This window comes from Chionomys nivalis, chromosome 15, assembly GCF_950005125.1.
Source record: "Chionomys nivalis chromosome 15, mChiNiv1.1, whole genome shotgun sequence".
Lineage (NCBI taxonomy): Eukaryota > Metazoa > Chordata > Mammalia > Rodentia > Cricetidae > Chionomys > Chionomys nivalis.
Window position 1 is genome coordinate 10,848,180 of NC_080100.1, and position 18,209 is coordinate 10,866,388.

The 18,209-nt window shown below is 42.2% G+C and overlaps 1 protein-coding gene across 1 annotated transcript in view; it reads left to right on the top strand.

Annotated features, from left to right (window-relative positions):
* Fbxl7 (F-box and leucine rich repeat protein 7) overlaps positions 1-16,193 on the top strand; it is a 343,239-nt gene extending 327,046 nt beyond the window's left edge. The window contains exons 3-4 of the mRNA XM_057790165.1: positions 4,706-5,317; positions 13,140-16,193. Coding sequence (XP_057646148.1) covers positions 4,706-5,317; positions 13,140-13,876 — 1,349 coding nt within the window. The 3' untranslated portion in view covers positions 13,877-16,193. The remainder of the gene's footprint in view (positions 1-4,705; positions 5,318-13,139) is intronic.
* Positions 16,194-18,209: the final 2,016 nt, after the last annotated feature.

Sequence of the window (18,209 nt, forward strand, 5' to 3'; positions counted from 1 at the left end):
AGCTTAGGTCATCAGATGGAGGAAACACGAGGGTGGGCTTGTAAACTTTGACTTTGAAAACCCAGAGTCATGTAAATAAAATTCCTAGAGTGTAAACAGCAGTGGTTTGAAAATAAAACTGCAAAAATAGACAACTAGCTTGTTAGAAGAATATGTGACTAACAAGCATGTTCGTGAGAGATGCCTTGAATATTTTGGTACTGTATTGTGATTAATAACGATGTAAAACTTCCAGAATTTTGAAATTAGGAAGAAAATGATTCATAAGATTTTCCCCCAGGAAAACAATGTAATTCTTTTTCATATTCAAAGTAACTAAATGATTTTTTTAAAGGACATTCTCCTGTACTAGTTACATACTTTGGAAGTAATTTAAATAATTAACAAACCAGGATTTCTTTAAAGAATCTATAATCTCTTAATTTAGTCCATACTCGACTATATCTATAATCATAAAATGCAATTATGTTTATTTAACTTCAGCATCACCATTGTGTCAAAATATGCCTTTGTTTTTGTCCAAAAAACATAAAAGCTTATTAAAATACTGATTAACATATTTTTCCACTGCTAGTAGAGTCTACATTTATCTTTTCCAGGTTGGATTCCTGCTCTATTTTTTTCAAGACTTATAAAAACTTCTTTATCCTTTACCATGTTGTATTTTATGGGATTTGGGAATAACTTCAATATAGTCATTTGCCTGTCTGTCTCCCCAAAGGATTGCAAGAAATTGCAGACACCTGAGCGTGTGCTGTGGCAGCACTCTAATGGGGCTGAGGGAAAGACAGGAGGCAGGCTAGGAACCTTTGTTTTATAATCCAGTCAGATGCTATCTCTCCCTTGCTGGCCTCAACTAGACATGAGGAACAGTGTGTGTTAAATCATTCATTGAATGGATGAAAACTCCATCTTGCCCATAGCCATGTGACCCAAACATCTGCAACAGTACCATTTATTACATTGAATTATATAAACCTAAAATGCTGTCCTGTCCTCCCTGGTCAGAATATTCCTTATAACCCATTCTGGTTTTCGCCCTGAAGATACCAGTGTATTTTCACTATCCTTTGGCTACCTCTACGTTTCTAGTATCACTAGGAGACCAGATACAGAAATTCACATTTTATTGTGAGAATATGTCATTTCTCACTTTCATCTCCTCTTCAGCTTTTATGACACTTGAATTATTCTCTTTTCTATCTTTTCTCTGTCCTTCCATATTTTTAATTGAAAAGATATTCTCTGGTTTGATACTTTCGCCCTTGCAAAACACCTCCTGACAGTGTGTAGTTAATTCCTTGTACCAATCACAAATGTTCTCATCTTGGGGGGGGGGGGAGAACGATGAAGTATGATCACCAGTTTTTCTATAGATATATCCCAAATCCTATCCAGTATTAAGATGACCATTAATATCCTCTCAGAGTTGTGGTTGAACTATTCTTTAGTGAAATACATATCACTTTCCTGCTAAAATAAACTGTGGGCTTCTGCTTCAGGGTAGAATTTTACTATTAGCTATTTAGGACTGAAAGTAAGTCATGCCTGCAAAGTCTGAGTTCCAATGTACTTAGCTGTCTTTCTGCATGTTTGTACCACAATGCTAGATGACCAGGAGGAGGCTTGTCACTTTCCTCCATAATTTCCATCTTCAGGCTGCTTCATCTGTGCCCTACTTTTCTGAGCATGCTCGATAGCTTGGCATTGAGGTTCTTGTTTCCAAGCTGACTTGAAAAAGTCAACAGTTAATACCAATGCCAGTTAGCTGAAAGGATCCAAGGAGAGAAAAATGTATAAAGAGTGGAGTTGGTGTTTCTGCGTTCTCTGGTGCAACCGAGAGTTGCTAACTGAGACATATGTGGTTCCTGTTTGAAGTGGAAGCCATATTCTGTTTTTCCAGTGTGCCAGCACAGTGTAGAATCTCGAAAGTTCTGTGAGTCGTCTGTTTCTGCAAGCCAGTCTAGTGTCAGTAAATGGTTCTTTGACACATTGTCTGGCAAGCATACTTACTTTTTTTATAATTAAGTGTGTTTCAATTTAAACACACACATAGATAGATAGATAGATAGATAGATAGATAGATAGATAGATAGATAGATAGATAGATAGATAGATAGATAGATAGATAGATAGATACATACATACATACATACATACATACATACATACATACATAGATACATAGATAGATACATAGATAGATACATAGATACATAGATAGATACATAGATAGATACATAGATACATAGATAGATACATAGATACATAGATAGATACATAGATACATAGATAGATAAATAGTTGTTTACCTTTTAAGTTTAATATGTGAATTTTATATGGGACAATATCAAGAAAAATATTTTATAGAAAGTTCTAGGTATGAATACTTCAAGCTTAGACCATCATTTTATTGTTTTGTAATTATTGGATGCTATATATTCCATTGTGATTATATACTTTCAAAAGTTCTAGGAGGATTATTTACCCATTTTAAAGTCAGCCTGAAGGGCTCAGCAAATCTTGCTACGTGTTCCTGGTAAAAGAAATATCAGCTTTCTTGGAATAAATCCTGCACACACACACACACACACACACACTCACGCATGCATGCATGCATAGACAATTTGTGAACAATGACGAATTATGGACTTCCTTCTAGAATTCCTGTGGATAAACTCCAAGTGGGATGGCAAGAAGAACTATCAGAGAGTTTCCCAATTTTCCCAGCCCAGAATATTCCTCAAAGTTGTGGGTAATTTCCATTTCAGGGTAGGCATAAATTCTTATCACACCCAGGGAATCTTGCAGACAGGAAAAGCAAATGGCTGAAATGATCATGAAAGGCACATCTGTGCTAAACGATCTGAATGTATTTGTATTACCCCCTCAGGGCTGAGGTATGAGTGGAGAAAGTGAGGCAGGTGAAGACTCCTGTTGTAAAGCCATCTGTTCCCCTCCACTAGAGGGAGGAGGAGTATGTGTGACGCTTCAGGGCCGTACAGCACAGAGCTCCATGTGGCGCTCTAAAACACCTTCTCCGAGATGAATGAAACCTATGCAAGCAAGAGAGAGATTTCAGAGCCCTCTTATCTTCCTAAACAGCAGAGTCCAGAGCCTGGAGTTGTCCCTCCTCCCTGCCCCAAAGTAAACTGTTCACCTCTGTAGAAACATACTAGCATCAGAGCTAATTCCCTGAGGACATGCGATCATGATAAGTTGGTATCATGATAAGTTGGAGGCAGTTTTAAGAGGCCTAATTGAGTTTCTGCTTAAAGTTTTCCTTAAAGACTTACTGTTTGTTGTTCTTGAATATCCAAAGGACTTAAATCTTTAGAAATATGGTCATAGGTAGAACTGACTGAGACATAATTTAACCAAGTCATTTATTTTTGCAGGTAAAGAAATTTATATTTTAGAAATAAATTTTCTCTGTGTCTCTCTGCCCCTCTATCTCTACATACCATAAACACATATGGGTATTAATTTATATATGCATATTTATATAAACTATATTGAATGGATTATTTTCTAAATAATGTCTATGTAAAATAGATACTATTATCTAAGTGTATTTGGAGAGAGAGGGAGAGACTAATTCTTGTTTGTAGAAAAAGAGAAATGAACTGAGAATTCTCTTTGAAGAATTCTTTTCCTTTATATTTGTTTGTAGTTATGTATATGTATGTGTCTGTGTATGGGTTTGTGTATGTGATAACTGGCGCCTACAGAAGCACCAAGGCCCCTGGAGTTTAGGGTTACAGGCCGTTGTGAGCCACTTAAAATCGGTGCTAGGAACTGAACTCAGGTCCTCTGCATTAGAAGTGCGTGTTCTTAACTGATGAGTTCTCTCTCTAGTCCTCTGAGCAATTCTTAATTCTTAATTCCTCGACTACTCAGAAGCTACAAGAGTCCTCATCACGTGACCTCTCTGGTTTCAAAGAACAGAATAGAGCTTTCAAATGCAATGTAAATAAAGTTAGCTAGAAGGAAGAATGAACTCTCAAGGACTGGAGCCTGGCCTAACTCAGAAAGCCTGGTGGTTTCCCTATTCTGGGAAACTATCACCAGAGTGAGGGACAAGTGCATGCCAGAGCAAGTGAGTACAAAGGAACAGAGACTTTCTACAGCCAAGCTCTCCCCTCTGCTCAAACACATCCCCCTCACTTGTAAAATACAGTACGATCAGCTGCCTCTTCAAGAGACGCTAGGAGAGCAAATCAGTTCTATCGCTGATAAGGTTTCTCCCTAGACGGAAGCAGTGCAGCTTGGGAGCTGTGCCTTTCTTATTTATGATCAGTCCTGGGGGCTATGGGCGAATAGGGGAATGAGGAAATTTGCCCCTGGTCTGCACAAAGTCCTCTCCAACGGCTCTGTTTATGTGAGTCAAGATTATGGCACCCATGCCTGTCTTCCTCTCTATTAATTATGACAGTTTTTGCATAGCCTGAGCAGGGCTGAGTCACTGTAATGAAAAGCCCAGGCCTAACAAGTGAATGCTGCAGTTTGCTTACCCTGTTGTGGAGCAAGAGGGTTAGAAGCTTTTAGGGAGTGGTGGGGCTTGCAGCCTGGGCCTCTGAAGAAGTCCAGGAGTGAAGGCCGTGGGGAGTGTCACCATTGCCCCATGTGTGTCCTTCCTTCCTTCCAGCTCTAGGTTCTATTAAAAGCCCTCATTCTTAACCCTTTGTTCTCTGTCCTTTGCCAGATTCTGACTTGAGCATGCGTACATTGAGCACGCCCAGCCCAGCCTTGATATGTCCACCGACTTTGCCGGGATTTCAGAATGGAAGGGGCTCCTCTACTTCTTCATCCTCCATCACCGGGGAGACAGTGGCAATGGTTCACTCCCCACCCCCAACCCGCCTCACCCACCCACTCATCCGTCTGGCCTCCAGACCCCAGAAAGAACAAGCCAGCATAGACCGGCTCCCAGACCACTCCATGGTGCAGATCTTCTCCTTCCTGCCCACCAACCAGCTGTGCCGGTGCGCACGCGTGTGCCGCCGCTGGTACAACCTGGCCTGGGACCCGCGCCTCTGGAGGACTATCCGCCTTACGGGCGAGACCATCAATGTGGACCGTGCCCTGAAAGTGCTGACCCGTAGGCTTTGCCAGGACACCCCCAATGTGTGTCTCATGCTGGAGACTGTCATTGTCAGTGGCTGCCGGAGGCTCACAGACCGAGGCCTTTATACCATTGCGCAGTGCTGTCCAGAACTGAGGCGCCTGGAAGTCTCAGGATGTTACAATATCTCCAACGAAGCTGTCTTTGATGTGGTGTCCCTCTGCCCCAACCTGGAGCACCTGGATGTGTCAGGTAAATGGAAACTGAACTTAAAACCTGTGTGTTCTTAATATACCACCCCAGAGTAGAAGATACATTGCTAACTTTACAGGGTCCCTTTCTCTCTCTCTTTTTTTTTTTTTTATGTTTTTAAACTTAGGTGTATTTATGTGTCTGTGTATAGTGTGGGCATATGACTGCAGGTGCCCACAGGTGCCACAAGAAGGCTTTGCATCCATTGGAGTTGGAATTAAAGGCAGTTGAGGGGTACTGGAAACTCAGGTCCTCTGGAAGAGCAGTGTGTGTTCTTAAACACTGAGTCATCTCTCCAGCCCCTGGTGTCTCCTTGCTAGCTACCAGAGATGGACAGTCCATAGTAGGGAGGCCAACTGGTCAGGACATATCTCACTGTGAACTCATAACTCTGAAGGGCACAAGTAGCCCCTGCATTGAACATCTGCCTCTTGAAGGAACTGTGGGCATCTTGGTCCTGATAGGTTGGGGGTCCATCTACCTTAAATGTGACCTTACACTCCAGAACAACTGTGCACAATAGAAACCAAAAATCTAATTAAGACAAACAGAAGGAAATATCTAACTAAACAGGTCATTTAGAAATGAGCCTTTTGCATGTGTTATGAGTTAGTAGAGCCTGTGAACCATGGTAAAGCAACAGCGATGCCCCTGTGTACCACGTCATGACCAGACAGTCCTCCATGAGGAATAAAATGCAAGCCTGGCAGCTGTGCTCACAATGGCTTGTCTTTCTCTAAACACTGGGGAAGTCTGTCATGGTCAAGTGGTACCCCCATTCTCCCTTCCTTTGGGTTAATTTCACAGAACTTTTAAAGCATTTCTCAGTTACAGAGTACAAGGACAGGGTCCATTGAATCTAACTTTTCATTCTTTTGAAAATGGAAGGAAATCCCCATATAATTGCTTTACTTAAAAGTCTCTCTCAGACAGGAAGAATTAAAACCCAGAGTCAAACTTTGGCGCCAGTCAGGGACCCAGCCTGAATAACAGCCCCTTTTTAAATCTCATCTGCGATACAGTCAAAAAATGAACATTACAGAGGCTGAGATGTGTAATATGCGTCAGAGAGGTTTTCTTTTTTTTAAAAAAAAAATGAGCAACATGATCTTTGACCTCAGGAATGATTGGAGAAAGGTCAGAAGGTAAAACCCACTGTGTCAGGCAAAGAAATAGAATTTGGGATTTACAAGAATCTGAGGTAAATGAAGCCCTTCAAAAAAAAAATTCTTGGAGGTAAAACAGCTCCCAGCTTGGTCTGTCCTTCAGAAGCCGACATCTGAAAATATTTCGGCTGACAGCCCATTATTTTTGCAGATTCCTTCCCTGCCTGGAAAGCTGCTTATGGCTTTCCTGCTTGAGCTGGCTGTGGGACAAAGTCATCCTGACTGTGTGGTAGATTAGTCATGAGCCGCCATTGGCATACAGAAGCAGAAAACAAGGACAATTTCTCAGGGTCTTTCTCCAAGGCACTCTGGGAACATGGAGCCCTGAGATGTGGGACAGTTCACTTAGTGCTCAGAGCTACAGCCTGATGTGTTTTCTCTTTAGCTAAGAAGATTGACAGACTCTTTCTCATTCTTGCCATCTGAACAACTTACACACCCTCCTTTGTATTTCCTCGTTAGAGAATGACTTGATGGAATCCCGTACTATGTCAGAGCATGTCCCCAGGTGTTCTTCATGTAGAATTCAAGTACTTGTGTTCTCCTATTTGAGATCATTTTGAAGGTTTAAAGGGCCGAAGCCACTTGACTCTTTGGGAATGGGATTACTGAGCTTTCCGGCCTGGGTTAGCTTGCTGTACAACATCACTAACTGTCATGAAATATTTATTTATTTATTTATTTATTTATTTATTTATTTATTTAAGATTTCTGCCTCCTCCCTGCCACTGCCTCCCCTTTCGCTCCCCCTCCCCCGATCAAGTCACCCTCCTCGTCAGCCCTAAGAGCAATCAGGGTTCTCTGCCCTGTGGGAAGTCCAAGGACCACCCACCTCCATCCAGGTCTAGTAAGGTGAGCATCCAAACTGCCTAGGCTCCCACAAAGCCAGTACGTGCAGTAGGATCAAAAACCCATTGCCATTGTTCTTGAGTTCTCAGTAATCCTCATTGTCTCGCCAGTTGTCCTCTACCTTAATGCCATTCTCACATTATACGTATTTCTAGAGCTTCACAAAGATTGCCAATAACACCACAGATCTATATATCTGTGTAGGAGGATAGGAGGAGCCTGTGGCTTACCAACTTAAGATGCAATTTCACATATGACTGGGGAGAGATGGACTTGAAAGGTTTAGCAGGTTGGATTAAAGGATGGGTTTGCCTTCAGCACTTACTAAAAATTTCTTCCATTTCTGGGGGAATTTGGAAGTGGTCATGCCAAAAGACACAGAGAGGCCAGAAAGTTGCCAAAACTGCTTTCATGATTCATCGCCCAAACCCCATGGTTTTAAGCGGGTTTCAGATAGTGGCTAGCTTTCCAATGACAGTAAACTTCAGTATGGAAGGCTCACTTTCTGGTCTAGAGTTCAAATCCTCTAGAATAGCATTTCTCAGCCTCTGGGTCGCAACTTTCACAGGGGTCCATATCAGGTACTTACATTATGATTCATAACAGTATCAAAATTGCAGTTAGGAAATAGCAACAAAATAATGTTATGGTTGAGGGTTACTACAACATGAGGAACTGTATGATTGCATCATTGGGAAGGTTGAGAACCACTGCTCTAGGTAGCATGAGATTACCTGGGCCATATTTAGCAAGGTAGAAAATGCTAATACTTAATATTACATTTTCAAATCACTAGTAGTTACCATAGCCAGATACAGTATCTTAACATTATCACAAATTACCCTTTGTTAGTATTATCTTTTTGAAGTTGTAGTATGACACAGTGAGTCACACAGCAAACCCTTTTATCCACATATCTTTACTAGGGAGTGTTCATTGCAAAAAGTCATTGGTCTGGTTCAAAGCCTCTGGTTTCTGCTACGCTGTTGTTGCTGGGCCCTCGTTGGAACTCCTCTTAGTTACCCTGCTGTTGTTCTGTCTTGTGGAGGTCCTGCAGCTTTGGGTCTGCAGGGCCAGTTCCTTTATGCACTCCAGCAAATCACAGATGGAGTGGATATTGGGGTAGGCCGACTCATAATCCTGGTTCTAGGCCTAGGTAATGGCAGGGTTGATCAGCCCCCAGCTCTCCATTGTCCTCACCATCAGGGTAAACTCTCCTACATTGCCCTGGCTAGTTCCCCCTTGCAGCAATGAGCACAGGGCAGGGACAGTTCTCCTGCTTTCATGTCCTCAGCATCTGGTCTCCTTCACCTGCACCTTCAAGGAAGCTCTACTGTGTTGCCTTGGCTTAGGGGGCGCTCTCCCAAGTGCTGCAGTCAGTGAGGAGCAGGGTCAGCTCTCCCTCTTGCCTCAGGAGATGCCCTCCCCCATCCATGGGGCAGCTCTCCCATGCTCACAACTTCAGACCTGGCTCTACCACACCTCTGCCAATGGGGTTGGCTCTATTGTGCTGCCCACGCCAGGTGCAGGGGACAGGGTCTTATGAGTATTTTAAACATAATTAGAATATCTTAAAAATAAACTTATTTTGAAAACTAAAATGTAATTGTTGCAAGTAAAATTACCTCAAAGAGGCTCTCTCCAACTTGAGAACCACCTTTTTTTTTCCTCCCCAATCTTTTCTTCCTAATCAGCAGAATCCTATCCAGACCATGTGAATTTCCCAGCCCCTGGAGCCCACCCCCTCTCCTCCACCTGCCTGCCTACAGGAGCATTTCATCAACTGCTCTTTTTAACACTTCAGTCCGCACTCCACATATGCAGCTTCTGGAGGAAAAATTTTCAAGTTGTAAGTCTTCACTCTCATGCCTAAAATCTCCAATTGCTCTCCATTTAACACTTACAGGAAAGACTCATTTTTCAATAGTTCATTTAAGGCCCCAAATGAATTGCTCATCCAATTGTCCTTCCAATGAGATTCAAATTCTCATTCTTCTACAGAACTATCTGCAGATCCCCAAACACAAAGGACCTGTGCGTACATTAATGAATGTCTACCTATATGGGTTCCATACTAGTCCTCTTTCTGCTCCCATCCAAAGCCTTCTCAACAACTCTCTTAAGAGATTTGCCATTTTACAGGTGGAATCTCATGTGAACAGTCTTCTACACCTTACGTCAAGTGAGCCAAGGATTTCCTCTTGGTGTCTGCATTTTGAACATGGCAACTAAAGCATCATTGAATTTACTTTCTGGTACTTGCATATTTATAGGTCCATCTCTCTCAAGACATGTGCTTTTTTATCAGCACAAACAAGGGATTTTTGTTTTGTGTTTCGGGATCTTGTAATTAAGTGCGGAAAAAACGTCCAAAACCTGAAATGGCTATCTTGAAAGAATTCAAGTTTCCATTGGTTAATATACCAAGATACATTGCAAAAGCTGAAAAAAAAAAGTCAAAAATCTCATAATTAAAATTAGGGTAGCTGAGGCTTCCCTGAGTTAAGTCATTGCATGCACGCCACTGAGAAAATTGTAACAAACACTCAATAAACAGCAACAATTGCTGTTTCATTTTCATATTTTCATCAGGAATCTTAGAAATTAGTCATCGGTCTTTGCTGATAGGACTACCTTGCATTCTACAGAAAGAAGAGATTCCCCTCACCCCGAAATTAGTCATCGGTCTTTGCTGATAGGACTACCTTGCATTCTACAGAAAGAAGAGATTCCCCTCACCCCAAATGAGAATAAATCACGATGCGGAGAAAATTTGAGAGAGCTTGAATCAATACTTGTTCAACCGTTGCTCTTCTTTTGGGGGAAGAGTATTCACACCCCATCCCCTTTATCTTGGACTTCAAGGCAGTCCCCCATGTTCTGGCCCCAGACAACCATTCCTTATTTTCTGTTAAGTCTTTCCAGAAACCCTAAGATGTACTCCATGAATATTCTCATTCCTCCAGATACTGAGTGATTTCTTGTCTCTCAAGTTTGGTTTCCTTTGTTTCAGTATTGGGACTTCAGAATCCAAGTTATTTCTCTTTTATGATCTCCTTAAATACAGTCATTTCAAAAAGCTCTTCCACGGCTGTCTGCATGTTTACCTCTTGATGACGCATCTACTGAAAATCCCTGTGTAACCCACAATGCTGCCATATCATAGTCATTGCTTACCTCCCTCTTAGTATTGAAACCTTGAATAGTTGTAAACTTGCTCTAGCCTGTGTATAGAAGGCACATGCCTCCTCTTTTTAAAACTGAAGTCTAAATAAATGATTTCTAAGTGTCCGTGTGTGTCTGTATAACAGGAATGCATGAACTATCCATTGGCATTTCTGAACCATGAAAAAAATTATTTTCTTTCCAATGCAAACTCAACAACTCTGTAAGAATTAGAGATAGCTATAACATAAGTCATACAAGCATATCAAAATCATTTCCTGCAATTGTACTAAAATATTTTCTTAAATTTGAAATCCTATTTTTCAGATATGTTTTTGCCCAAATATTGTGTTCTTCCTGGTGCACAATAGATTTTGCTGGATATTAAGAATCTAGAAATATTTAAACCAAAATATTGGATTAAAATTCATTATATAACACAAGAAAGCAAGAATGCTTTCACAGGCAACCCAGATAGGAAGAAAAATTCAAGATATGCAGGGTTACAGTCATCCCAAAGAAAGAAACCTAAAAGAAAAACTGGAAGGGAAGTCCTCGGAGTTAACCATATCCCAGAAACCCATGATGCCCCCGGAGAGGGGAACCCCATCTGTCTCCCATAGTTGGTTCTGTGCTTCACATCCTAAAACCCTTGCTTTGAAGATATGATATTTGAAACATGTTATTCCCAGGACCTATGCTTTATCAAAGTTTCCTGGTCAGCCTGTCAGGAGATGGGAGAAAAGTCCCCAATAACATTGTTATAGTGCTACTCACAAGTCTTAGATATTGTATTGAGTAGCTAAAATTTGGGGGTGTCTTAAGTGAGGCAAATGGTTGTGTACTTGCAACAGCATTTGATAAGAATTAGGAGAAAATGAGAAGAAAAAATGTAGTAGAATGGGATAGGCTCTAAATGTATATTTTATAGTTTGTATTAATGGGTATTAACTGCTTACAGAATAAAAGTTGGCTACATATATTTTTGTAAAGTGATATGCAATATTATAATAATTAAACTGTACAATACATATGTATATGTATATAATTTTACACATAGTTCTAGGGAATTAAAAATGTTGTATAGGAGTTATCCAAGAATATCTCCTTGGGCATTGCTATCCTATTCTTTAATTTATTAAGAATAAGATAAAAAAATCTTCATCACAGTACTTTGTAAATATTATAAGACAACACAAATGAAAGGCATTTCTATTAACTATAAAATAAATAAGTATTTTTGATGCAGATATTCTTGAGCTAAGGCCAAAGTCTGAACATGTAAATGATGGATATTCAAGTCTCCCATCTGATCTATTATGGAGACATTCTTCTATAAATCATGTCTTCCCTCCCTCATTCATTCATTCAACAGCACCTACCAAGTGCCAGCTATGAACTGAACACAGGAAGTACGGTCATCAACTTGCCTGAGTACTTTTCCTCAGGAGCATGCATTAGAAGCATGCATAAATAGCTGAACAGATAAACATGCGATGCTACCAACTGATAAGAGCGCTTCAAATAAAGGGATGCTGGTTTTTATATGGCAGTCCAGGAAAGCAATTGTTTGGTATCCCGGGGACCTAAGAAAGTTGAAGGTGGCTCCTAGAGCTATCCGAGGAAGATCCTTTCATAATACAGGCCCAGAGACTAGAAGGCAGGGGCGGAGGTGGTGTCAGGGAAACGACAGGCACACAGTAGGGCCAGTGGTAAGAGCACAGAGAAGCCCTTGGGTGATCTGTTAGACTGACTAGATACTATACTCAGCACAAAATGGGCCCCCTTCTAAAGACTCTGAGTGAAGATGTTTTGAGTGCCTTTTCTAGACTTCTAATGACCTCTAACAACTGTATAGAAATACTGGGTATAAGGGCAAAGCAAAAGAGGGAGACAGGTAGACATGTTACGGCAACAATTTAGATGGCACTGCTATCTTCTATCAGTACCTGTTGAATCAAATCCCACAAATTAATTTAGATAGAGTAATAATGACAGAAATATCCCATAATTTCCAAAGGCTTTCCTTATCTGTGGCTTCACTGCACATCATTCTATTCCCAAAGTATAGGACTGCCAGTCACAACATTGAGATACAGAATGTTTGGCCTCCTGGGGAAGCAGTGAAAAGTGGTCCTAAACTCAGTGAAAATATCAGCCCAGGGAACCCGGAAGGGGCTGCCCAGCAAGTACCAGTGTCCTCTCTCCCTATCCTTCTCTCTCACTTCATTTATTCGAATCAAGAAGCTATTAGGTCACTACCAGAGCTTTAGGAACTTCCTGAACCTCTAGGATCACAGCCAGAGATTTAGGCATGTGCTCTTACCCCATTACAACTGCCCTGAAGGAAAGGGCCTGTGTCCGTTTTAGGACAAAGAAACCAAAGTGTGGTTTGCCCCAACACATGTTGATATTTCCAATTAAAAATTTTGCAAATCCCCTTAAGCCCAAAATTCAGCAAAATTATCAAATAACCTGACAAGCAGGAAATCATTCTTAAAATCTTTATCTTCAGGAGTCAAGACCATTAGCGTTAACCCCTGGGCTGGGCTAGAGAGAGCTAAGACTCAGTTCTGGCTCCCCAGAACCAAGTTCTCACTCCGGCAAGTTGTTCTGAGCGTGTGTTCTGTGTCTTTATGCAGGGTGCTCCAAAGTTACTTGCATCAGCTTGACCCGGGAGGCCTCCATTAAACTGTCCCCCTTGCATGGCAAACAGATTTCCATCCGATACCTTGATATGACGGACTGCTTCGTGCTGGAGGACGAAGGTTTGCACACCATCGCAGCTCACTGCACGCAGCTCACACACCTCTATCTGCGCCGCTGTGTCCGCCTCACCGACGAGGGCCTCCGCTACCTGGTTATCTACTGCACGTCCATCAAGGAGCTGAGTGTCAGTGACTGCCGCTTTGTCAGCGACTTTGGCCTGCGGGAGATCGCTAAGCTGGAGTCCCGCTTGCGGTACCTCAGCATCGCCCACTGCGGCCGCATCACGGATGTGGGCATTCGTTATGTGGCTAAGTACTGCAGCAAATTACGCTACCTCAATGCGAGGGGCTGCGAGGGCATCACGGACCATGGCGTGGAGTACCTTGCCAAGAACTGCACGAAACTTAAGTCTCTGGACATTGGCAAATGTCCTCTGGTCTCTGACACAGGTCTGGAATCCCTGGCTTTAAACTGTTTCAATCTCAAGAGATTAAGCCTCAAGTCCTGTGAGAGCATCACCGGCCAGGGCCTGCAGATCGTGGCTGCCAACTGCTTTGACCTGCAGATGCTGAACGTCCAGGACTGTGAAGTTTCAGTGGAGGCCCTGCGGTTTGTGAAACGACACTGCAAGCGCTGTGTCATTGAGCATACCAACCCTGCTTTCTTCTGAAGGGACAGCTCCCAGGGGGCATGTTTTCACAGCAACATGAACCAAACAATGTTTTGTAAAAGTTGCCCATGTTAAGCACCCATGCCCACTCACAGCCCCCGTTTCTTCCAGGAATGTTCTTTGGAGTCTGGCTTTTATTTTTATTTCTCATCCACAAATGAGGTCAAAGAAACGAAGGAGAAAAACCAAATTTCTACCACGGTAAACTGTTTCTGGTCGGTTCATTTGTAGACATATCCTCTTGGAAAGGATGCAGCTCATCTTGCTGGTCAGTGTGTCTTCAGAAACGCACCTTACCCTGGCTTCCCTTCCCCCTCCTGTACACAAGCTATGCCCCAGAGTTCCTCACCCTTGCATCCAACCCTGCAACAGCTGCAGCATTTAGCATCAGAATGAGGCCCTCTAACGCTGCCTAAGCCCCGCTCCTAAATTGCTCACAAAGCAAATTGGGGTTAAAGTCATGCTAACATTTTCTGTATGCAGAGAGCTTCCCTGTGCTAATGCATTATGGCAAATCACACGGAATAAGAAGAGACGTAATTCCTCTCCCAGCTCTACCACTAACTAGCTGTGTGACCTTGGTCAGCCTCACCTTTCTGGGCTTCAGCTTCCCACCACCAGAGGCCAGAGGTAGGGATGACCTTCATGCCCATTTTAGAACTGAGAGAATAATGACACCAGTAAGCCGAGCTTTGTATAAGGAGCATTGTAGAAAAGCACATGGGCAATGCTTCTGAGAGAAATGGTTGTGTGGATGAGCTGTGCTTTCAGGTGGGTCTGTGGGGTCACTGCCGTGCACCTAGGGTCCTGTGTGGATGTCCCTGTGCTCCTCTCTCAGACCCAGCACAACTGTGTGGTGGGCTAGGCTTTGACACGTCTTCTGCCGTGTTGGATGCTTGCACTTCCATGCTCACGTGCCGTAGCATCCCCTCACTCCACCACACGCAACCCAGGCAGGAGAGTGCACCAGGACGCCAAGCCTGCATCTCCCTGTCAGCTTGCATCCACTGGGCATTTTCAAATCCAAGTACAGACCCTTATAATTTTTAATTAACAAGTGAGGTCCAAGGGAGCCCACATCCTTAAAGGTTTCTCTTACCCTTCTCAGTGCACATGTGCTGTGCTTCAGACACATCTGTCGTGCAGCCCGCGGGGACAGATGCCTTGGTCCTTTGTCATTCACAATTCAGTTTGACTTCTCTCATCTCCTTACTGTTCCATCAAACGAGCCTTCTGGGGTTAACTTTGTAAGTGGCTCATTGTACCAAGGCCACCTTGCCTGCTGTCTGCATGTTTTCCACTAAAGAATGTAAAGCAGGCTTCCAGGTGTTTCAATATTGTTCCACTGGAAGCGCCAGTCATGCAGGAGAGGGAATGCACTGAACACACAGATGCTGCTCCACCCACCAAGGCATTGGGACAGAACATCAATATCAGTTCAAATTTTGAATTTTCAGGTGAAGGACTTTTAAATGGTCCCTTCTGAACAAAAATCAATTTACTAGTTTCATTTTTAAAGAATCAGATAGCCAGAAGAAATCCTGCCGCTTGTTTCTGTGAACTCCAGTTGTCTTTTGTTAGTAAACACAGGACTTCCCCAAGTTTTTTTCTCTGGCCACACTCCTTCCCCATCACTATGGAAACAGTTCACCCATCTTCTTCTCGGAGTGTCTAGCCTCCATTCGCAGAGCCTCTGCTCCTTCGAGCCAAGCACGCTGCCTTTGTTACAGACCAAGCTTATGCACTGTACGACAACTGCACTCCCATTGTAGGCTCTGCTGTGTACTATTGTCTTGTGTTGGGAAGAAGAAGTTAGGCAATAAGCTGGCAACCCCTCAGGAGGTTTCTGTCGCTCACTCCATGAGTCCCAGCTTCTGCTCAGTTCACACCATCCTTGTCTGGGTGAGTGAACAAAATTATGTCATTAGGGAAAGCAAAAGTCTTGGCTGGGGACAGGATCTAGTGACAGCCACCGAAACCGAATGTAGGGTCATAAAGGAAATTGAATGAAGCGCTCCTCTGCTCTCTGACTTGAGGTTCTACCTAAAGTTTGTGAATTGCAGAGTCACAATGGGGAGTATTAAACCAAATGATTTGGAATGTTCCGGTATTGAGGGTAACAGACAACCCATTGTGGTAGCTTTTGGAGGACAAGCAAAAGGCCTCATTGAAAAATTCTCTGTGTTAAAACATGGCTTCTTTCCTGGCTCCGTTACATTGAATGCTCATTGGTCAATGTTGTTTGTTTGTTTGTTTCTCTTTAATTCTAATGTTCAAATCACTACGTGCTGTACGAGTCTAGAAAGCCTTAATTTACTTCCACCAAGAAATAAAGCAAGATGTTGGCAATCAGACTCAGTTCCATTTTTAATAATCTTGCCTAAGGTGGCACTGCTTGGATATGGGCACTGAAAAGCAACCAAGCAACCAATCAATCATCAATCAATCAACAGTGCTTCCTGTTGAAATCAGAACAAGCAGTTCATTGCTGCTCTTGTCCCTTTAAAGTCAGACCCAAGGTTCTGTTGTCTCCATGGACCTTGGGACTTTGGGTTTAAATTAGCAGGTAAGTGAATAAAACATTGAGAATAAGAATACTAGTGAGTTAAACCTATTCACTTTGAAATTCTTTGACTTAAAATTTCATTATTTGTTTACAATTAGACAGTGCCTTCCAGATACCTGACTTTCGGGAGAATTCAATTTCAAGTTAAAAGATTGAATAGTTTAAGAGAAAAAGTAGTACAGTATCACTGCCTACCGTGTCAACATTCTCAAAGAAAAGCTGCCAAGTGTGTCAATACTTGGCCATCATGACCATTCTAGGTAACTTTCTTAAGTTAAATATATACTACATGGAGAAGAAATATTGGAAAGATAGGTAAATAAATATTGCAATGAAAATACACTAAAAATCTGTGATATTCTCCACTTGGATGCTATTAGTACATTCTATTCTGGGGTTTGATACATATTTACCAAATCGTTCTTCATTAGGGAGAAATGCCATTAGCAGTGAGCTTGCGTCACCTGTTTGAGTGTATGCTGGTGTTATCACTAAGTTGCCTAAACACAACTCAAGTTCCCTCAAGAGCAGCTTGGGCTTGTTTCGCTGGATAACCTGGTGTATGCAGTCCTTTTTCCTTCAGTGCAATGTCATTTCTTAGGCCACAAGCTCATCTTGTGAAGCCCTATTCCAACCCCCAGTTAGCAGATCAGGTTGTATTCTAAAAACATAACACCTTGACTCAGAAGTTATGCAGGATACCAGACCTGCTGTTCAACAAAACAGATGTGCTGTCTGACTCAAAAGCTCAAGAAATGTCTGTATCTCCAATTCCAATCTTACTGATCACTCAAAAAAACCATTTTTCTGCTTTTAGTGTTGTTCAAGGGTTTAGCAGTTAAAATCATTCTGATGTCTGAGGAGAGATGTAAAGGATTATGTTGTCTAGCAATATTTTTGTGTGTTGTGGAATGGTTGTCTTAGCAGCTACTCAGCTTTTTAATTTTTTTTCTAGTTATATATGCCTGGCCTTAGTTTGACTCCTTGCTAGCCAGCTTTTCTTAAATTAACCCATTACCTTTTGCCTCTGGGCTTGCTTTCTTTCTTTCTTTCTTTCTTTCTTTCTTTCTTTCTTTCTTTCTTCCTTCCTTCCTTCCTTCCTTCCTTCCTTCCTTTCTTTTTTTTTTTCTTACACTGGTGAAATTCCATCCTAGACTACATGGTAAATTAGTATGTTACTAGACACTGGAGATTTCAATCATCTTTTCTCATGAATGAAAAAGTGATCATGGTAAAAAAAATTATCAAGGAACCATTTATTGACATCTACCTTGTGCAGACACCATTGCAATCTGTGGGGAATGAGTACAGCACAGTCGGAAATAGCAAGTACTGTATCCCTGGTCAAAGTCTCTAACTTGGAAAGGGAGAAGAGAATTATAGACTCTAGTGAAAGGCATACTACTATAGCCAAACTGCCTCCTATATACTTAACGTTTATAAACACAGACTGGCATGACTCAGCAGGGGTCAGAAAAGCTTCTTTTTGCAGAGGATAATGGTTAGTGCAAAGACAAATTATTCAAGTGCTAAGAATGAGTGACTATTGAGCAGTCAGCTTCAAATAAGATGTCTGCATTAGCTGCTCTAGGACCCAGGGACCAGCACATCAAATGAGACAGAAAGACAGTAAGACCAAGCAGAGAGAGAGGAGAAGTAGGAACTACTGTCCCCTTGCTACGGCATGGCCATCGCGACCATGAACACACAGCCGCTGTGGCTACCTGTACACAACCTGCACACACACACACACAGAAAGAGAGAGAG